Genomic DNA, 23,185 nt, shown 5'->3' with positions numbered 1-23,185 from the left:
CCCAGCCGCTCCGCGGCACGTGGGATCCTCCCAGACCAGGGTTCGAACCCGTGTGCCCTGCATTGGCAGGCAGACTCTCAACCACTGCGCCACCAGGGAAGCCCTGTTTTTTAAATTATATAGGAGAAGAAATAAAAAATACATTTATACTGTCTTCTTCTTTTGGGAGGGGTGTGCCACCTGGCATGCGGGATCTTAGTTCCCTGACCAGGGACTGAACCTCTGCCCCCTGAAGTGGAAGCACAGAGTTTTAACTGCTGGACCACCAGGGAAGTCCCTATACTGTCTTCTTTATTTAGTTATTTTTTAAAATTTATTTATTTTATTATTTTATTTATTTATTGTTTCTGGCTGCGTTGGGTCTCCGTTGCTGCGCGCGGGGCTTTCTCTAGTTGCGGCGAGTGGGGGCTTCTCATTGCGGTGGCTTCTCTTGTTGTGGAGCACGGGCTCTAGGCGTGCAGGCTTCAGTAGTTGTGGCATGCGGGCTCAGCAGTTGTGGCTCGCAGGCTCTAGAGCACAGGCTCAGTAGTTGTGGCACACGGGCTTAGTTGCTCCGCGGCATGTGGGATCTTCCTGGACCAGGGCTTGAACCCACGTCCCCTGCATTGGCAGGTGGATTCTTAACCACTGAGCCACCAGGGAAGCCCTGTATTCTTTATTTTTATATTTATCTATGTAGTTACCTTACTGGTACTCTATTTCTTCCTGTGGATTCTAGTTACTGTCTGGTTTCTCTTTATGTCAGCATAAAAGTCTCCCTTTAGTATTTCTTGTAGGCATGTCTGCTAGTAATGAATGCTTTAAGTTTTCGTTTATCTGGGAATGTCATAATTTCTCTTTTGTTTTAGAAGCATAGTTTTGCTGGATATAGAATTCTCAGTTGACAGTCTTTTTCTTTCAGCACTTGAACATAAGTGTGGATCACTTTGTGTTTATCCTACATAGACTTTATTTAGTTTCTTGGATGTGTTTTTCATCATATTTGGGCACTTACTGGCCATTATTTCTTCATCCTCCCATTTGCTTGTTTGTGTGCTTGGTGGTTTGTATACTTGATAATTTGTTCTCTGAGGCTCTGTTCATTTTTCTTCATGCTTTTTTCTTTCTGTTCCTCATATTGGATAATCTCAATTAAGCTATCTTAGAGTTTGCTGATTCTTCTGCCTGCTCAAATCTGCTGTAGAGCCTATCTAGAAAAATCTATTTCTTTCTTTTTTAGATATAATTTCTGTCTCTGTTGAGATTCTCTATTTAATGAGGCATCATTCTCATACTTTAATTCTTTTTTTTTTAATTTATTTTAATTTACTTTTGGCCGCATTGAGTCTGTGTTGCTGCACGTGGGCTATCTCTAGTTGTGGCGAGCAGGGGCTACTCTTTGTTGTGGTGCGCGGGCTTCTCATTGTGGTGGCTTCTCTTGTTGCAGAGCACAGGCTCTGGGCGCACAGGCTTCAGTAGTTGTGGCTCGTGGGCTCTAGAGTGCAGGCTCAGTAGTTGTGGCCCATGGGCTTAGTTGCTCCACCACAGCATGTGGGATCTTCCCGGACTAGGGCTCGAACCTGTGTCCCCTGCACTGGCAGGCAGATACTTAACCACTGCGCCACCAGGGAAGTCCCTCATACTTTAATTCTTTAGGCCTGGTTCCCTTTAGTTCTTTGAATTTTTGCTTGTGTGTTCTTAGTTCCCAGACCAGGGATCAAACCTGGGCCCTCTGCAGTGAAAGCGCAGAGTCCTAACCACTGGACCACCAGGGAATTCCCTTCTTTGTAATATTTATAATAGCTTATTTAAAGTCTTTGTCTAGGGCTTCCCTGGTGGCGCAGTGGTTAAGAATCCGCCTGCCAATGCAGGGGACACGGGGTCGAGCCCTGGTCCGGGAAGATCCCACATGCCGCGGAGCAACTAAGCCTGTGTGCCACAACTACTGAGCCCGCGTGCCACAACTACTGAAGCCCACGCTCCTAGAGCCCGTGCTCTGCAACAAGAGAAGCCACCACAGTGAGAAGCCCACACACCACAACTAAGAGTAGCCCCCACTCGCCGCAACTAGAGAAAGCCCACGCGCAGCAACGAAGACCCCAACGCAGCCAAAAATAAATAAATTAAATAAATTTATTATAAAAAAAAAGTCTTTGTCTATTAAGTCCAACATCTAGGCTTCCTCAGATACAGTTTTATTGATTGCTTTCTTCCTCCTATATATGCACCACACTTTCCTGTTGGCGTGTCTCATTTTTGTATTGAAAAGTGAGCATTTAAAATAATGTGGCAAGTCTGCAAATCAGATTCCCCTCCTTCCTGTGGGTTTCTCATTGCTGTTTGTTGAGTGACTTCCCTGGACTAAATCTGTAGAGCCTGTATGCTTTGTTTTGTGCAGACGTTGAAGTGTCTGCTTGGTTGACTTAGTGGTTAGCTAATGAGTAGACAGAAATTTCCTTAAATGCCTTGAACCAATAAGTTTTCTAGCCTTTGCCAAGGGTACTCTGTGTATATTGCAGTATGCCATCAATGTTCCTGCAGGCAATTTACAACTTTGCCTTAGCCATCACTTTCTGCTTGCACAGAACCTCAGGGTCAGCCAGAGGCTAGGGCCTTCTTAAGCCTTTCCCTGAGCCCATAAATGCATGTGTCCTTCTAGATATCCAGGAATATGTCAGCTTTTCAAAGCCCCTTATAGATGTCTCATTCCTGAACATTCAAATTTTTTGGTCAGTGTCCTGTTAGCCCTAACTGGTATCATCACTGCCTTAGGCAGTTGGGATGTTAAACAGTTGCCACTGATTATTTTTGAAAAATGTGCTAAGGATAAGGTCGTTCACACAAAACAAGCTCTGAGTCAGGTCAAATAAAGTAACTCTGAGAATGGAACTTCTTGGTGCTATCAGATCAGATAGTAACAGTTCTCTGGGGATGGGGCTTTTGGGGAGCTCCAAATTTGTTCTGCCCCCTCCAGTGGTTGCTAGGCTGCTGGTTTTAATAACTAATGTTGTGAGGCTCTTGGTTTTCAAGGCTGCCACAAAGCTAGGGGAGGAGAGGGAGATGGGAATCAGGCAAGTTAAAATGCCATAAAACTCACTGTACTTACCAAGATTCAGGCATTTTCTTTTTTCTTTTTTTTAATTGTAGTAAAATATACATAATATAAAGTTTACCATTTTAACATTTTTTAAGGGTACAGTTCAGTGCCATTAAATACATTCACATTGTTGTGCAGCTGTTACTACCATCCATTTACAGAACTTTTTCATCTTCCCAAACTGAAACTCTACCCATTAAACAACTCCTCCCCCCACCCCTGGCAACCGCCATCCTACTCTCTGCCGCTATGAATTTGGCTAGTCTGGGTACTTCATGGAAGTGCAATCATACAATATTTATCCTTTTGTGTCTGGCTTATTTCAGTTAGCATAATCATCCATGTTGTAGTATATGTCAGAATTTCATGCCTTATTAAGGCTGAATAATACATACCACATTTTATTTACCTATTCATCCACTGATGGATATTTGGATTGTTTCCACCTTTTGGCTATTGTCAATAATGCTGCTATGAACATAGGTGTACAAATATCTGTTTGATTTCCTGCTTTCAATTCTTTGGGGTATATACCCAGGAGTAGACTTGCTGGATCATGTGGTAATTGTTTTTAATTTAAAAATTTTTTGAGGAAGTACCATTCTGTTTTCCCAGCAGCTGCATTATTTTATATTCCCACCACTAATGCACAAGTGTTCTAATTTCTCCACATCCTCCTAACACTTGTTGTTTTCTGTTTTTAATTTTGATAATGTCAAGTTTATCTATTTTTTTCTTTTGGTGTCATAACTAAGAAACCATTGCCTAATCCAAGGTCATAAATTTATGCCTATGTTTTCTTCTAAGAGCTTTCTAGTTTTAGCTCCTACATTTAGGTCTTCTATCTATTTTGAGTTAGTTTTTTCAAAGTACTTTTTAAATTAAATTAAATTTTATTTACTTTATTTTTTGGCCACACCGTGCAGCATGTGGGATCTTAGTTCCCTGACCAGGGATCAAACCCATGCCCCCTGCAGTGGAAGTGTGGAGTCTTAACCACTGGACCACCAGGGAAGTCCTATTTTGAGTTAATTTTTGTATTTTCTATTTCATTAATTTCCACTCTAATCCTTATTATTTCCTTCCTTTTGATTTATTTTGTTTTTCTTCTATTATAGTAAACTATTGTGTTGTTGATTTCAGATCTTTCTTCTTTTTTAATGTAGTATTTACAGCTATAAATTTCCCTCTAAGCACTGCTTTAGCTGCATCCCATAAGTTTTGGTATTTTGCATCTTCATTTTCATTCGTCTCATCTACTTCTTTATATATGTTGAGAGAGTAGCTGGAGGGCCTCTCTTCCTGGGGAATACTTAGAAGAGGAAGATTAGTACTTTATCTCCTGCTGCTGCAACTGGTCTCAGAGTTACAACTAATAATTGTTACCTCTTTCCACTCTCCATTTCAGATTCCCTTTGCCCTCAGCTACCATCTCTGCCAGTCTCAATGGCTTTACTTAGTGGTATGACCCAAACCCTCATTCCTGAGGGATCTGAACCACTGGTTACCATGCTTTTCTCAGGTTAGAGTTTCCAACTTGTCTGTTTACTGTACTGTCAGAATTGGGAAAGGGAATACCAGTGGGCACCAAAGTGGATCATCTGAATTTTAAATATATTTTCATTGTGGTGTGGAATAACAACCCTCTTTCTGATAATGAGGATTAGTTACCCCTACCAAGATGATAGTTCCTCTTCTTGCTTGATGATCTCTGGATACGAGGATTCCACAATGCCCAGGTGACAGCTATAGCTTATAGCCTCTTGGGACCCTTGTCTCCTGTGGAAGTGTTCCTTTTTTGGTGACCAAGATCTTTAACTCTGCAGAACCCAGAGTTGCAGAGATAGGAAACAAAAATTCCCCAGGTGGGTCTTTGGGATTGATAATAAACATGGTATGCTATTTCTACCCACCTCCCACCCCATTTCTCACATCCATGTATTTTTCCTGTTTTGAAGACCAGTAGCATATAAAGGTCTTTGATTTGGTGGATATATTACACCCTGGAAGATGGTACTCTTTTGTCATAAAATATGTCATTGAGTTGGTGCTTCAGCTGTGCCTTCATCAGGCCATTCCAGTGCTCTTTTAGGTTAGCAGCTTCTAGATGTTGTTGTATATATACCAACAGTAGATCCCATGGTCCTGGGCCCTTTCTTGCACTTACTTTACTGCAGAATGGGTCCCTTGTCATGAAATGATGTTATGTGGGATGATGCTTACTGGTAGATTAAACATTTCCTTAACTCTCATGTACTGTTCACTGCAGCCCTGAGGGCAGGAAAGGCAAACGTACAGCCAGAATATGTCCGATTTCTTTCTTTCTTTTTTTTTAAATTAATTTATTTATTTGGCTGCTCCAGGTCTTAGTACAGCATGCAGGATCTTTGTTGCAGCATGAGGGATCTAGTTCCCCGACCAGGGATCAAACCCGGGCCCTCTGCATTGGGAGCGTGGAGTCTTAACAGCTGGACCACCAGGGAAGTCCCCCTGTTTCTTTCAGAATAAATTGTTCACCTTTTCAGGGTGGAAGGGGCCAAATACAGTCAACTTGCCATCCAAAGGCTGGTTGGTTTCCTTGAAAGATGTCATACTGGAAGCTTTGTGTTTGTCTCTGTTGCTGGCCATTCGGGCTTTTTGTGGCATCAGTAGCTAGAGCATACTTGGTAAGTAGAACTCCATACTGTTGTCTATGCATAGTGTATATCTCTGCCACATGACCACCTTCTTTCAGATGCTCATTTTTCTAGCACTGGGGAGGCCATGACAAAAGATGGCTGGTGTAAACTGGTTGAGTCATTGTCTACTTGGTTGCTTTGTGCTTCTTTCATGGTAGATGTTCTCTGGTGACTGTTAACATGTGATATGAAGATCTTCAAATGTGTTGTCTATTCTTGTATCCTCCCACGTGCCTCTACCTTAAGACCTCCTTCCCCTAATTTTCTTTTTTTTTCCCCCCTAATTTTCTAATCGTTCTCCTTTTATGCCCCCTGACCAGCACATCAGGACATTTACCTGTGAGTCCACATATATTTTAACCTCAAACCAATTCTTTGTCTACGCAAAATAGACAGTCTGCCTAAAGCTCTGCCCATTGGGCACTGTCCTTCAGTGCCACCCCCAAGTGAGGCTGTAGTGCAACCACTGTCCATTTTTGACTTGGACCCAGTTACAGCCATCTATGAAGAAGGTGAGGGTTTTTCCTTTGTCAGCTGTCTGTGAGGGCCCCTCAGTACGGCCAAAGGTATATGCTAATGAAGGGGCACTTTGCAACAATGGTAGATGATATGAGGGGTTGGACTATCTGCTCATGCTCGTGACTTCTGGTCCTACTTGTGCTAGATACTGGATGTATCACCTTCATCTTAATGCTGAATTATTGCTGGGTCCACCCAACCCTATGACTTGGTATGTCTCATAGAACCTAGGTCATGGTGGGTGATTCTGGATAAATGGTCACTTGGTGTCACATAGTCAGGTGTTCTATATCTGCTAGGACCCAGTAGCATGCCAGGAGTTGTTTTGCAAAAGGCATACAATTTTCCACTGAAAATGGAATGGCCTTGCTCCAGATCCCAGGGATCTGCATAGTGATTCTCCCACTGGGGCTTGCCATAATACCATAGCATTTGCCAGATTGTTTGCCTCACCATCCAGACCTGCAGAGTCCTTTACTGTTCTGGAAACTGGTAACTTTTTGTGTCACCTGATATAAAAGCCAGAGCAGTATTCTCGGGTGTCATGCTTCCCTCTTAATGGTGGGAAGTGCAAGATGCAGTTGGTTACTTGGATGCCTTTACTTGAATGGCATGTTTTATCAAGCCCCTGACTACTGGGCCTATAAAAATTTTACTGATGAATGGGTGCCTGAATCTCTGTAGCATCTATCTTTCACCCTCTGGAGTCCATGTGTTCTGTCAAGGCCTTCAGTGTGCTATCCACCTCCTGTTCATCTGGCCCAATTAGTATTATGTTATTAATATAGTAGGTCAGTGTGATATTCTACAAGAAGTCCATATTATCATAGGACTATATTACATGAGACAGTGGCAAAATTGACATGGTCCTGTAAAAGTATGCTATAATCCATTCCATGTGAATGTGAATTGTTTCTGATCCTACTTTCTTGAAGGGATAAGAGAAAAAGAACTTATTCCTTCGATCTTTGACTGTATACTATGCTCCTGGGGCTATGTTAATCGGCTCTAGCAAAGATACCACATCTGGCATGGCAGCTGCAGTTGTGGCTACTATTAGATTGCGTTTGTGGTAATCTACCTTCCTCCAAGATTTATCTGGTTTCTGCCGGGACCACACTGGTAAATCCTGCATCCTCTGGGGGTGTAGCACTAATTTCTGCCATCTCCCCTCCCTTGCCCCCAGAATACAATATTGTTTTCTTTTGTGTTTATTATCTTGGAAGGTGGGATGGGGCACCCACCTTTAGAGGCTTCCTTCCACTTGGCCTTCCCCAGTATAACTCCTATCCCATAGGCCAAGGACTCACTAACTTCCAGGTATGTCTATTTCAATTATACATTCAGGGTCCAGGGAAATGACCACCAGGAGGGTTCACACACCCAGTGGGCCTATCGTGAACTGGATCTTGGCCAGGGCTCAATTTATTTCCTGGTCCTCATAAGTCCATGATTATACTTCCAGACTCCAGGTGTCAATGTCAACCTGTCCTTAAAATGTTAGCATTCCCGTTTACGCAGTTTACAGTTACCTGAGTAAATGACCGTAGACAGAGCTGACTACATAATTTGCATGCCGAATACACCTGGATTGAGAGTGGGCGAGAGAAATTGCCCACCAAAAGTACGTGGCACTCCTAGCCCAGGCAGGGAAAGGATGGCCAGGTGGGACCAGAGGGAGTGGCCAAGAGGCCGCTCCTGGGAAGACAGGAAGAGGTGGACTGTGTGTGAGCTGAGGCTTCAAGCCCCCAGCACATGCTTCATTTTCCCCCTCAGATTTCACTTATGGAGCAGAAATTCATAGATAAAATTATTAAGAATTTTAAGACAGTGACTGCAGAGCATTAAACTTCAAGTGCAGGGACCTTCTGAGTATGGAGTCCATGAGACCTATAGTATATGGGTCTCTTAGGCCATAGGTTTCTCAGGGAATTGTTATACTTGCTTTGGTGTTGCAGGTTCTTTTCTCTTGGGTACCTGGCCTCCTTCAGTCAAAGGGGTCAGGATCTGAAACTGGCTCAGGTTCAGACACTGGGCATGGATTCTGATATTTTTTTATTGAGGGGACTGACCTCAGCATCCAGATCTTCCCTCCCTGATTTCTTTTGATGTTACAGATAGAGAAGTGCTCTTATTAGCTGCTTGTCTATTTTGCTTCATAAATACACCATGCTTTATTAACTATCTCCACAAATCTTTGAGTCAGATTCCTTTGACTGCCACTCTGACTTTGCTGATGTTTATAGTGTCTCCATCTGGCTTCAATCATTAAGTACCATGGCCTGGTCTCCTTTGTTTTAGGGTTGTATCATCACTGTTGCTATCAGTGGCATTAGTTTTCTTTTTTTGTTTTATAAACCTTTTTTTTTTTTTTGGTTGTGTTGGGTCTTCATTGCTGTGCACAGGCTTTCTCCAGTTGCGGTGAGTGGGGGCTGCTCTTCGTTACAGTGTGCTGGCTTCTCATTGCGGTGGCTTCTCTCATTGCGGAGCATGGGCTCTAGGCGCGCGGGCTTCAGTAGTTGTGGCTCGGGGGCTACAGAGCACAGGCTCAGTAGTTGTGGCGCACGGGCTTAGTTGCTCTGTGGCATGTGGGATCTTCCCAGACCAGGGATTGAACCCGTGTCCCCTGCATTGTCAGGCAGATTCTTAATCACTGCACCACCAGGGAAGTCCCAGTGGCATTAGTTTTATAACCAATTCTCTATGGAGAACAGCTTTTAAACTTCTTAATGATGCTGGTGCCCCTCTCACCAGCACATTCCTTATAGTATTCTCCCAGCCATTTCAAGGAACATAATACTTTTTTCTGACCACTTCAGCAAGCCAACTTCACTAAGTGAGCCTTTTAATCCCTTCCTTCCCTGTCTGCCACTGCAGTTTTGTCATTGCTACTTATCATGGGCCGTGACTTTTCCAGCTTTTAGGAACCATCCTAGTGATAAGTTCATACCATATTCTGAGGTTTTTGCCAGGGTGTTAAATCCTATATCTTCGGAGAGTGATCAATAACTTTATGTTCTGGTTCTGATGTTCAAGCACCCTCAGAATTCACATTTGCTCTCACTTAGCCCCTGCCAGTACATGCTGGCTAAGTCTTGCAGCTCCCTTGGGTTATAATTCCTTTGTGACTTTATCAGGCACAAAATATCTGGGCTGGGTTATGCTGTGACCTACTACAAGTTAGGAGGCATGGAGGTGGCAGATCCTGAGGGGACATTGTTTACTGAGCAGGGTGGGGAGGCCTCTGCATTATCTTCAAGTGCGGGAAGAGTGCTAGCTCTTACAGAGATGGTGGGCCACTTTCGCAGTTTCAAGAGCACTATCGCATTCAAGATTTTGGAGGGGCATCAACTCAGTTGTCTCCATCTCATGTATTAGGGTCTCATTCTTTCCCAGTCAGGGCCCTGACGTTGGCATAGCATACCTCCCTTGGCTGAGAGTTAACCTTCCTTGGTGCTCGGCTACGCTGTTGATTAACTCTTGGGCCTGGTCTCCAGCTTTTTCTCTCCTCCTGCTGCCACAGAAAAGAGCGTCTTTAGAAATTACCAGGAGGCCCTGGGACGTTCATATTTGACTTTCTTTTTTTAAATTATTTATTGATACTTACTTACTTATTTATTTAGGCTGCGCCACACGGCTTGTGGGATTTTAGTTCCCAACCAGGGATTGAACCCCGGCCCTTGGCAGTGAAAGCATGGAGTCCTGACCGCTGGACTGCCAGGGAATTCCCCATATTTGACTTTCAGTTGACTGTTAATCACTCTTAGCTTTTTGTTATCTTCTTCTAGAGCATCAGTTCAGTTTAGTAATAGCCGTTCAATTCCATTGTCATTATAGTTATTTCCCCCTTACTCTTCAAGTGCCTCATAAATCCAATCAACTAGAGCATTCTGTCCATAGATAGATCATCATTATTCACCACTAGTGAAAGTTTAAGAATTGGACCAGCACCTTGTGCCAGGGATTATCTGGTTACCTACCACCACCAGTGGGGTCCTCAGTGCCATCTAGTCTGTGAGCGATTCAACTCCAAAACCCCTTCACAGTCCTAATTTTCTCAGATCACTGCCAGCCCCAACTGTTAGTAGGTTGTATTCTCTGAAAAGCAGACTCTGAATTGGAGTTTAGTATTCAAATTGTTAACTAAGGAGTGCCCTTGGGATCAAAACTATGAAAGAGATAAAAAAGCAAGATTGGGCAGATTCGATCCTTGTTTTGATTAAGGGTGAGGGAGGTTGAATATCTATACTTATTCAACTTTTTTCAAAATTTTTTTGTTTTATTTTAATACTTGAGCATTCTTAACTTACTGAACTACTTTCTACTTTCCTCAGGCAAAACCAATTCCTTCATTCTATGATATCCTCATATGCTTTCCCAGATGTTTATGAGAGTTTTGTGTTTTGTTTGTTTGGGGTTTTTTTGCATAAAAATTTGGCTTTTTGCTGCTCTCTCTCCTTCCCTCCCTTCTTCCCTCTCTCCCTCCCCACCCCTCCCTTTTTCCCTCTGTCCCCCCTCCCTAAAAAATAAAAAAAAATTTTTTTTAACTTGCCTTTTTCCTTACACTCGGGTAAATTCAAGATGGAGATTGGAAAGGGAACTTATTATATCTGTACCTCAACCCCCTTAAAATAAATCCCAGTTGGCAATGTTCTCACTTAATAAGTTGTTCATTTCTATAATGTTCTAGTTTTAAACTATAATCAGTGTTACTGAATTGGGTTTATTTTTTAAGAAATATAAAAGGTGATGGATTTTATGTTTTAAGTATATCATTTACTTTTTTCTCTTTTTAGAAACTATATACCACCTCCCTAAACTGGTTAATAGTGGCATGGAAGATCCATTTGGTGAGTATCACCTACATTTTTCTTAGTAAATGATATTTGTGTTTTATCCTTACCTCCATTAAAGCTTTGAGAATAAATTGATTTTTTTCATGTTTAGTGTGCTAAGCTCTCTAGTTTATCAGTTCTCAAACTTTTTGGCCTCAGGATCCCTTTATACTCTTAAGTATAATTGAGGGCCCCAAAGAGCTTTGTTTGTATGATTTATATCTATTGATATTTACTATATTACAAATTAAAATAGAGACATTTAAAAATATTAATTCATTTCAAAATAACATTAATAAACCCATTATATGTTACATAAATAAAATTTTTTAATGAAAAATAACTCCCCAAATAAAAAAGAGTAACAAGAAGAGTGGCATTGTTTTACATTTTGCAAATCTCTTTAATATCTGGTTTAATAGAAGACAGCTGGATTCACATATCTGCTTCTGCATTTAATCTGTTTTGTTATCACATACCCTGTAGACTCTGGAGAATTGACTGTATGGAGCTAATGAGAGTGAAAAGGCAAATAACACTTTTGTAATATAAAAAGTAATTCTGACATTGCTGTGAGGCATCTCTAGTAGTTCCTAGACCACACTTTGAGACCTAATGCTCTAGAATGTTAGTTACTTCAAATACAGCAAAGAACCAGTTGGCAAGTTAAAATAATAAGTTTTAAATTCTGTAACAACATGGTTAAGGGAGTGTAAATCTAGATACACAAAGGTTTGGTATCTACCTTTTTGACTAAAAAGTCAGTCACTGTGTGTTGAACTCCGTTTTCCTATTGACCGCAATTTCAAAGAGAGATATGGTCTGGGATAGTTAGTAGGCCATTTTGAACACTTGTGCCTTGGGGTGTTTATTGAAGCTTTATGAAAACTATTGATGTTTCTTTAGTATCCGTAGAGTTATATCCGTGCTTTAAAAAGTTTCTCTGTAGGAGAGAAATGGTATTTCTACCATGTTTTAAAATTCTCTAAGATGAAACATCTTAGCTGCTTTCCAGGCTTTTATTTTATTTTTTATCATTGTGTTCTGAATTCACAGCATTTTATTTATTTATTTATTTATTTTTGGCTGCGTTGGGTCTTCATTGCTGCGCACAGGCTTTCTCTAGTTGCGGCGAGTGGGGGCTAGTTGCGGTGCATAGGCTTCTCATTGTGGTGGCTTCTCTTGTGGAGCACGGGCTCTAGGCACGCAGGCTTCAGTAGTTGTGGTGCATGGGCTTAGTTGCTCTGCGGCATGTGGGATCTTCCCGGACCAGGGATCGAAGTCGTGCCCCCTGCATTGGCGGGTGGATTCTTAACCACTGCGCCACCAAGGAAGTCCCAAGAGGCAGGTTTTGATTCGAGCATTTTGTGCTTCTTTACCAAATGGGGAAAAGTCTGAATCTCATTTTATGGCAGTGTAACTTGAAGTAGTAGTGTAAAAAGGTTCCAAATTTATATTCTACTCACGCACAGTTACTGTAGATGACTGAAATTAGGCTCTTTGGGCACCTGGTACAAGTAAGTAATCAGATAGCTCAGATTAATAGCTTGTTGTCTTGCTTTGAAAAGACTGTTGTTGAAAACCTTGCCAGATCAGAATTTCTCCTCTGATTTTAATGACCCTAAATGGCTTCTTTAGGAGTTTGGCTTTTTTCACCCTGTAGTGTACATTGCATCTAGCTCATCAGTGAAATCCTTATTTTGAACACTAGAGGGCAGTCAGTACTTTATTCATAAATTTGCAGTTTCTTTACAAATTAATTCTTAAGGGCGTTGTTTATGAACAATTTGGTGAATCGAGTTGATATAGTTGCCTGGTGACAAATCCTAAAGACCATGTCCATATGATAAACTAGCGTAACGTACGACAACTCCAAAGGCTTTTATGGGAAACATTTCTTTTTCCGCTGAGTGACCTCCTTACCTCACCTAACTTAAACATAACTTAAATGGAATTTAATCTAATTAATTAAACTTATTATTAAACTAATTAAATTCAACTTAAATTAAATTTAAGTATAATTTAAATTTACTAGAGAATACCAAAGGGAAAGTTGCTATGGAAGTTATAGTTGGCTAGTAGTCAGTTGAAATATAAATTAATATGTGCTTTTGATCACTAATATGAGAAAAGGTTTGTCTTCTGTGCTAGTGAGAGGATTTTTTCCTCTTATACTTTTATTTATTTATTTATTTATTATTTATTTTTGGCTGCATTGGGTCTTTGTTGCTGTGTGCGGGCTTCTCATTGCGGTGGCTTCTCTTGTTGTGGAGCACGGGCTCTAGGCGCGCAGGCTTCAGTAGTTGCAGCACGGCGGGCTCAGTAGTTGTGGCGCACAGGCTTAGTTGCTCCGCGGCATGTGGGATCTTCCCAGACCAGGGCTCGAACCCGTGTCCTCTGCACTGGTAGGCGGATTCTTAACCACTGTGCCACCAGGGAAGCCCTTATACTTTATTTTTATTTTTTTAATTTAATTTGGTTATATTCCCTGTGTTGTACAATATATCCTTGTAGCTTATTTTATGCATAATAGTTTGTAGGGTTTTTTTTTTAATTGCTCACAAAACACACATATGATAAGAATCTGGTTTATTGAGTTATGGTCCACTCAGTGCCATTTGACAAAGAAAAGAATTCTGAATGTAAAATGAATTTGTTTCTAAGAAGATGGAGCCCCTGGAAGATAGTTGAGAATTTTGTTACAGTTAGGTTAACTAACAGTTATGTAGATACATTGGAAAAGAATTATTTGTTGCATTCTGAAAATTAAAGTGAGAGATTTTTACCCATCATGTTCCAGTGGGACAGACCTAAGGCCTCTAGGACCTTTCTTACATGGACAGATGTTTACACATTTTATTATATAATATTTTAAAATCACATTTGTTAATGCCACCACTGATCTCATCAGAAAAGTCTTTAAATATTGGGAAGTTGGCAGGCTCACTCTAGTGGATATGTTTTCCAAAATTTGAATATTCTCTTGAAAGCTTGACGTATATCACTGGCAACAAGTACTGTCAGTTTTATTTGTAGTGACAGGCTCCATTCATTTTTGAGAAAATATCTGTGAAATATCTAAGCTTGAACAACATAGTTTGTCATTCAATCTTTCCAGTAAAAGTGGTATTTCATGAAACAAACTGGCTAGTTCAGCTTGCAACTCAGTTACGCAGGTGCCTTTCCTGAAGGTAACCATTGTACTTACCATTTCATCATGCAAAATAGTAAAAAGACACATAGAGGGCTTGAGATTTATTAAAACTAATAATAGTTTTTACGGCTTTATCAAGGATATTCTTAAATTGGCATTATTTTTAACTGTAATTATGTAGTGGTGAAGATTATGCGTCCTACTACAGTTTGGTGCTGCTGCCTTGATTTGTGTGAAGGTACCAGCAGTTTTGCTCACCGTTGCTTTTGTACCCTCAGTACCAGTGTCAACACGGTGAAAAAGGCAACTAATTCTTTAGTATTATTAAGTATATCATTGTACCTCTTGGGTTCTGAAAGGATCTTGGGGATACCCAGACATCAGTGGACCATACCTGCTTCAGTTTCCTAATTTTCAGAGTCTCTTCTGTGGAAGTCATGGACAGAGTCAAGACTTAGTCCTGGAAATTGTTTTGGGCAGGGCTTCAATCTTGGACACTTGGCAGAAGTATGGTCAGCGGGAGTGAGCTGCTCTGTGGTCTCTCCTAAGTTGATCATGACCTACCTGAAGCTTTTAGGAATACGTTAAAGAACACTTCTGTGGGTGAAATGCGTGTTCTGAGCTCATTAGGCAGCTCAGTATTTTGAGAAGAAATTCACCAGCATTTAGTCAAGATGAGCTCACCTGGGCACTATCTTCTTATCTTTAAAAAGAGAGTAAACGGCAGCAGAGATCTTGGTGACAATAGCCTTCAGTATGTCTCTTGAGTCACACTGCTCCAATATGGACAGGTGTCCCCCTGTGTGTGGTACACAGCTGTCATCCTGGGGTATTCTTATTCACCTGGGAACTCTGCTTCTCTCCTTTGTTGGCTCTTTTGTTTCCTAAATCCCATGTCTTCTTCTTTCTTTCTTTTTTTTTTAATATTTATTTATTTATTTATTTTTGGCTCCATCGGGTCTTATTTGTGGCGCTCGGGCTTAGTTGCCCCACAGCATGTGGGATCTTAGTTCCCCGACCAGGGATCAAACCCGCGTCCCCTGCTTTGGAAGGCGGATTCCTAACCACTGGACCACCAGGGAACTCCCTCTTCTTCTTTCTTGATTGCCAATAGCTGCTTGATGATGGACTCCTGAAATAGTTCTCTAGTTTTCATCTCTTTTTTTCTTTAGCTCTATCTCCTGAAAGATTTCTTCATCTTTATATTCTATTAAATTTTTCTTTTCTACTATTATGTTTTTTAATTTCTAGGAGTTCTTTTTTTTTAAGATTTTTTTTTTTTTTTGATGTGGACCATTTTTAAAGTCTTTATTGATTTTGTTACAATATTGCTTCTGCTTTATGTTTTGGTTTTTTAGCCTCAAGGCATGTGGGATCTTAGCTCCCTGACCATGGATCGAACCCACACCCCCTGCATTGGAAGGCGAAGTCTTAACCACTGGACCGCCAGGGAAGTCCCTAGGAGGTCTTTTTTATTCTCTGAATATTTCTTTCATAATATTCTTTATTGTTTCAACAGATTTACTTTGCCCTGCATAGGCTCTTTTCCCCCAAAGTTGTTTTCCTTTGTTTGTTTTGATCTCTCTTATGTAAGAGTTTTCCTCTGAAGTCTAGTGATTAAGAGTGGTGAGCTTTAAATTAGAAGCTTTAAATGCATAGGCTGGTTGCCTTTGGGCCTTTCTATAGTGTGAGCTTCTTGTCCCTATTGTTGAGGAACATGTCTGTTATCAGTATCAGGGTTCAAGGGGCGGAGTCTTCTCATCACTGGATGGTAAAGGGTGATGAAGACTGGGAGGGTTGCTGCATTCAGTATTCATTATGTTCACTCAATTCCCCTCAGTTTTTCATGCTCTGTTCCCACCGTCAACCGCCTTTTGAGTCCCCCAGTCCAGAGACCATTTGTTTTATCCCTTCCAGAAAACAGGCCTCCAGAATTCTGCCAGGGTTGGTATGGGACAGACATTCAAGGTCATGGAGTGAGGAAGGTGGTAAAGGAATCAAACAGCTTTTACCCTGATTCTCCTTATTTTATTCCCTTTCCTTTCAAAGGGACCTGGTAGAATACAGTGAAAGTCTTCATTGTTAATTTATATTGGTATAAGCTACTAGTTTTTTTTTAAAAGTAAGGGCTACACTGTACATAAGTGCTGGGGGAAGGCAGGGTCCAGAGAAAATATGTATACATTTTAAGCTACTGTGATGCTCCATACCCCGCTACTTTTAAAAATGGCTTATTCCTGCTTCTGCTTTCTTTCTTCCTCCCTTCTCAAATGTTTATGGGTTAACAGCCATTCTCTCCGTAGCACACCCAGGAAAAGGGACTGAAACCCTGGCATGTGAAACTTCTTCTAAAAGGTTTTTTGGGGTAGGAGAGGATCTGTATATACTTAATTGCTTTCTCAAAATGTTTTAAATTTTCTAACAACTTCATTAAGTTTCTATATACCCTCCCTTCCACAGAAGAGAGCACAGTTTGTTGAAAAAAAAATTTTTGGTTGTATTTGATGAAATAATTATTTAATGAGATAGATTGTTGGTGTGAAGCCTGAATTTAAAGCTAGGTGCAAAGGCTTTATTCATATGCATGGTATTCTGGGAACAGATTAAACAGATTTAACAAGGTAATATCTCCTTTAGATTAGAATTTGTATCACATAGGAAATATGAGAATCAGTTTGTTGAAGTGGAAAACAGAAGCCATATCCAAAACAAATAAAGTCAATTGTTTTCTTCCTATTCTGAATCTGAATTTATAAATCATTATTATGTTTTAAAGGGGGTTTTCCTAACCTTTCAAGGACATTTGTTAAGGAACCATGCTCAAGACTAATGCATTTCACTTATAAGTTCACGGGAAAATTTTTTGTGATGTTATCATGTTGTTAGCACTTGAAGCTCAAAATATGCTAATAACACAGCCCTTCCCTCCCTTCTCTTCAAGAATGAAGGCAAGGGGCTTCCCTGGTGGCGCAGTGGTTGAGAGTCTGCCTGCCGGTGCAGGGGACACGGGTTCGAGCCCTGGTCTGGGAGGATCCCACATGCCGCGGAGCGACTAAGCCCGTGAGCCACAGCTACTGAGCCTGTGCGCCTGGAGCGTGTGCTCCGCAACAAGAGAGGCCCCGATAGTGAGAGGCCCGCGCACCGCGATGAAGAGTGGCCCCCACTTGCCGCAACTAGAGAAAGCCCTCGCACAGAAACGAAGACCCAACACAGCCATAAATAAATAAATAAATAAATAATTTTAAAAAAAAAGAATGAAGGCAAAATATGAACTTAATTAGTTTTGAGATTCTTAAGGTGTAGGAGATAAATTCCTCTGGAATTAAACAATGCCAAAAATGATGTTACTTCTATTTTTTTCCCTGTGGTGTTCAGTAGAAATTTAATATAGCATTATTATACATATATTAAATATCTTCTGTCATCTTATTTCCTGATAAGAGTATAACTTATGAGGGGCAAGATCTTTTTACTGTTATATCCTACTGCTCAATAGTAGGCAATATTTGTATGTATTTCTTATAGTGGTTTTAAATTTTCTGCATAAGATAGAATTAACAATCTTAAGGAAAATAGAGTGCATAGAACACCAGTTTATAGTAGAACACTATGAACTTTAATAACACAGATGCCCTATAATTATTATTTTCTGTCAATAGAAAAAGATGAGCCATCTTTGTAGTCATGCAAGCCTGAAAAGTAGTGATGCTGACATTCTGGACCGTCTCACCACTTTTCATCACTTCTGATTGCTACTTACTCCCTAGAAAATCATAGAAAGTATGATAGGTGGACTAAATGTGTAGATGATTTTCCATCTGAATTTATTTCTGCATACTGAGCCCTTCATCAATGTGTCTTGGACAGGGATTTCCCTGGTGATCCAGTGGGTAAGACTCGCGCTCCCAATGCAGGGGGCTGGGGTTCAAGCCCTGGTCAGGGAACTAGATCCTGCACGCATGCCGCAACTAAGAGTCCGCATGCCGCAACTAAGACCCAGCACAGCCAAAATAAATAAATAATTTTTTTTTTTTTAATGTGTCTTGGACACTACATAGGCAATGACTATAAGAATGAAAATTAAAAGGGAGGGATAGTGGGAATTCCCTGGTGGTCCAGTGGTTAGGACTCTGAGCTTTTACTACCATAGGCCTGAGTTCAATCCCTGGTCAGGGAACTAAGTAAGATACCCACTAGCTGCGCAGCACGGCAAAAAAAAAAAAGGAAGGATAGATGGTTTTCACTTATCATTTTGTATCTTCCTGTATGGTTTGCATTTTCATCTATATACATGTATTACTTTTGGTTTTTTAAATGTAAAAAAGGATTTTATCTGGATTGTAGGGTTATAGGCATTTTAGTTCCTTCTTTGTATTCCTCAGTGTCAAAAATTAAAATATATAATATAATTTCTTAAAGGAGGTAAAAGAGAATAAAAGGGTATTGTTAAAGGGTATTAAAGACTATCATGGGCATTCTACATTCACAGCTTACCTGCTACACCTAAAATTACCACTTTACATCTCTACTTAATAATGTGTCCTTTTAAATATATATATGTTTTATTCTTCCTATGAACTGTCAATAGATTCAGCCTACCCTACCAAACTCCATCATAGTTGACTTCTTCCTCATCCATTCATTTGTTCAGTAAACACTAAGCAAAATCAGCAAAGCAGCATATCCTACCAGTTAAGCCCTCAGGCTCTGGAGTAAGCAAACTTGAGTTCAGATCCCACTTCTCCCACTTCTTGGCTGTGTCCTTTTGGGCAAGACAGTTACTCTCTAATCTTCAGTTTATCCCTAAAGTACAGATATGAATTTTACCTTTCCCACAAGGTTGTTATAAGAATTAAATGGGGACTTCCCTGGTGGTACAATGGTTAAGAATCTGCCTGCTCGGGACTTCCCTGGTGGCACAGTGGTTGAGAATCCGCCTGCAAATGCGGGGGACACGGTTCGAGCCCTGCTCCGGGAAGATCCCACATGCCGCGGAGCAGCGAAGCCCATGCACCACAACTACTGAGCCTGCACTCTAGAGCCCGCAAGCCACAACTACTGAAGCCCGCACGCCTAGAGCCCGTGCTCCGTAACAAGAGAAGCCACTGCAATGAGAACACACCGCAACGAAGAGTAGCCCCTGCTCGCCACAACTAAAGCCCGTGTGCAGCAATGAAGACCCGACGCAGCCATAAATAAATATATTTTTTTAAAAAAGAATTAAATGAATTAGTACTTATAATGTGCTTAGCATTGTAACCACATAGTGAACATACAGTAGCTGTAATATTCTTATTAATTATAATCACTAATAAGATGTAATCTCTGTTCTTATGGAGCTTTCAGTCTGTGTTAAGCAGTTACAAGGTGCTCCTTAGAATTCCTTTTCAAAATAAGTCAGGTTAATTGAGATACAGTTTATATACAATAAAATTTACCCTTTTTAAGTATATTATAGTTCTTTTTTTTGACAAACACGTAAAATCACGTAACTACCACCGCAATCAAGATGTAGAGTAATAAAGACACAGACCTAGTAGAGAATGGACTTGAGGATATGGGGAGGGGGAAGGGTAAGATGTGACAAAGTGAGAGAGTGGCATGGACATATATACACTACCAAACGTAAAATAGATAGCTAGTGGGAAGCAACCGCATAGCGCAGGGAGATCAGCTCTGTGCTTTGTGACTGCCTGGGGGGGTGGGATGGGGAGGGTGGGAGGGAGGGAGATGCAGGAGGGAGGAGATGTGGGAACATATGTATATGTATGACTGATTCACTTTGTTATAGAGCAGAAACTAACACACCATTGTAAAGCAATTATACTCCAATAAAGATGTTTAAAAAAAAATAAGATGTAGAGTACTTCCTTCCATACCAAAAGTTCCCTGCTTACCTTTTGTAATCAGAATTATACAATATGTACCCTTTTGTCTGGTTTTTCACCTAGCATAAAGCTGTCAAGATTCATACATGTTGTTGCATGTATCAGTAGTTCATTCCTTTCATGCCTTTTTTTACTTTTTTTTTTTTGTTTTATTTTTTAGTAGATCTTTGTTGGAGTATAATTGCTTCACAATACTGTGTTAGTTTCTGTTGCACAACAAAGCGAATCAGCCATATGCATACACATGTCCCCACATCCCCTCCCTCTTGAGCCTCCCTCCCATCCTCCCTATCCCACCCCTCTCGGTCATCGCAAAGCACCGAGCCGATCTCCCTGTGCTGTGCTGCTGCTTTCCACCAGCCAACTGTTCTACATTTGGTAGTGTATATATGTCGATGCTACTCTCACTTCGCCCCAGCTTCCCCCTCCCACCCCATGTCCTCAAGTCCATTTTATATGTCTACCTCTTTATTCCTGCCCTGCAACTAGGTTCATCAGTACCATTTTTTTTTTTTTTTTAGATTCCATATATATGTGTTAGCATACGGTATTTGTTTTTCTCTTTCTGACTTACTTCACTGTGTATGACAGACTCTAGGTCCATCCACCTTACTACAAATAACTCAATTTCGTTTCTTCTTATGGCTGAGTAATATTCCATTGTATATATGTGCCACATCTTTATCCATTCATCTGTTGATGAACATTTAGGTTGGTACCATGTCCTGGCTATTGCAAATACTGCTGCAATGTACATTGTGGTACATGTCTCTTTTTTTTTTTAATTTATTTATTTTATTTATTGATTTTTGGCTGTGTTGGATCTTCATTGCTATGCACAAGCTTTCTCTAGTTGCGGTGAGTGGGGGCTACTCTTCGTTGTGGTGCGCAGGCTTCTCATTGCAGTGGCTTCTCTTGCTGCGGAGCACTGGCTCTAGGTGCGTGGGCTTCATTAGTTGTGGCACGCAGGCTCAGTAGTTGTGGCTCATGGGCTCTAGAGCACAGGCTCAGTAGCTGTGGTGCACGGACTTACTTGCTCCGCAGCATGTGGGGTCTTCCCGGACCAGGCAGGGCTCAAACCTGTGTCCCCTGCATTGGCAGGCAGTTTCTTAACCACTGTGCCACCAGGGAAGCCCTACATGTCTCTTTGAATTATGGTTTTCTCAGGGTATATGCCCAGTAGTGGGATTGCTGGGTCATATGGTAGTTCTATTTTTAGTTTTTTAAGGAACCTCCATACTGTTTTCCATAGTGGTTGTATCAGTTTACATTCCCACTAACAGTGCAGAAGGGTTCCCTTTTCACCATACCCTTTCCAGCATTTATTGTTTCTAGATTTTTTGATAATGGCCATTCTGACCAGCATGAAGTGATACCTCATTGTAGTTTTGATTTGCATTTCTCTAATAATTAGTGATGTTGAGCATCTTTTCATGTGCCTCTTGGCCATCTGTATGTCTTCTTTGGTGAAATGTCTATTTAGGTCTTCCGCCCATTTTTAAATTAGATTGTTTGTTTTTTTGATATTGAACTCCATGAGCTGTTTGTATATTTTGGAGATTAATCCTTTGTCTGTTGTTTCATTTGCAAATATTTTCTCCCATCCTGAGGATTGTCTTTTTGTCTTGTTTATGGTTTCCTTTGCTGTGCAAAAGCTTTTAAGTTTAATTTTCCAGAATGTCATAAAGTTGGAATCATACAGTAGCTTTTTCATACGTAGCTTTTTCAGATTGACTTCTATCACTTAGTAGTATGCATTTAAGGTTCCTCCATGTCTTTTCGTGGCTTGATAGCTCTTTTCTTTTTAGCACTGAAGAATATTCCATTGTTTGGATGTATCATGGCTTATTTATCCTTTACCTACTGAAGAGCATCTTGGTTGCTTCCAAATTATGGCAGTTATGAATAAAGTTGCTATAAACATCTGTGTGTAGGTTTTGTGTGGATGTAAGTTTTCAATTATTTGGGTAAATACCAAAGGGTACAGTTGTTGGAATGTATGGTAAGGGTATGTTTAGTTTTTTAAGAAACTGCCAGATTGTCTTCCTGAGTGGCTGTACTATTTGGTGTTCCCATCAGCAATGAATGAGAGCTCCTATTGCTCCAGCATTTGGTGCTGTCAGTGTTTTGGATTTTGACCATTCTAATAGGTGTATAGCAGTATCTCATTATGGTTTTAATATGCAGTTTCCTCATGACTAATAATATTGAGTAACTTTTCATGTGTTTATTTGCCGTCCATATCTTTTCTCTGATGAAATGTCTGTTCAGGTCTTGATCTTTTTAAAAATTGGCTTATTTTCTTATTATTGAGTTGTGAGAGTTTTTTACATGGTCCACATACAAGTTCTTTATAAGTGTTACTACACAAATGTTTTTTTCCGAGCCTGTGGTTTGTCTTATTAGCAGACGTTTTTAATTGATGAAGTCCAATTTTTTCTTTTTTGGTTAGTGTTCCTTATCTTCTAAGAAATCTTTGTTTAACTCAAGGTCAGAAAGGTATTTTTGTTTTTCCTTCAAGATGTTTTATCTTTTTAGGTTTTACATTTAGGTCAATGATTCTTTTTGAGTTAACTTTTGGATATGGTATGAAGTTGAAAATATTCTCCTTTGTCCACTGAATACTTTGACACCTTTATTAATAAATTCCTGATTAAATAGGTAATTTTCTAGGGAAATATAATTTACTAAAGTGACTCAAGACATGAAAATCCCTTATAGACTAACAGGCATGGTCGAAATGTTAAAATGTATCTAAGCCCAGTGAGTTGTTTTTTGTTTGTTTTTCTTTTTCTTTATTATTATTATTTTTTTTGGCTGTGTCAGGTCTTAGTTGCAGCACACGGGATCTTTGTCGAGGCATGCGCTATCTTTTGTTGCAGCACGTGGGCTCTTCATTGTGGTGCATAGGCCTCTCTCTAGTTGTGGCAGCGGGTTTTCTCTCTCTAGTTGTGGCACGCAGGCTCCAGGGTGCATGGGCTCTGTAGTTTGTGGCACATGGGCTCTCTCGTTGAGGCGCATGAGCTCAGTAGTTG

General features: G+C 40.5%; 1 protein-coding gene across 11 annotated transcripts in view; it reads left to right on the top strand.

Moving 5' to 3' along the window:
* Nucleotides 1-23,185, top strand: part of PHACTR4 (phosphatase and actin regulator 4) — a 113,976-nt gene that overhangs the window by 30,275 nt on the left and 60,516 nt on the right. For all 11 annotated transcript variants that reach the window (XM_061184641.1, XM_061184642.1, XM_061184644.1 and 8 more), the window contains exon 2: nucleotides 11,070-11,123. In XM_061184641.1, the coding sequence (XP_061040624.1) occupies nucleotides 11,108-11,123 (16 nt within the window). In that variant the 5' untranslated portion in view covers nucleotides 11,070-11,107. The remainder of the gene's footprint in view (nucleotides 1-11,069; nucleotides 11,124-23,185) is intronic.

This window comes from Eubalaena glacialis, chromosome 3 (assembly GCF_028564815.1).
Source record: "Eubalaena glacialis isolate mEubGla1 chromosome 3, mEubGla1.1.hap2.+ XY, whole genome shotgun sequence".
In the NCBI taxonomy this organism is placed as follows: Eukaryota; Metazoa; Chordata; class Mammalia; order Artiodactyla; family Balaenidae; genus Eubalaena; species Eubalaena glacialis.
Note: the sequence above shows the minus strand (reverse complement) of the source record. Positions and strands in the feature narration are given on the sequence as shown.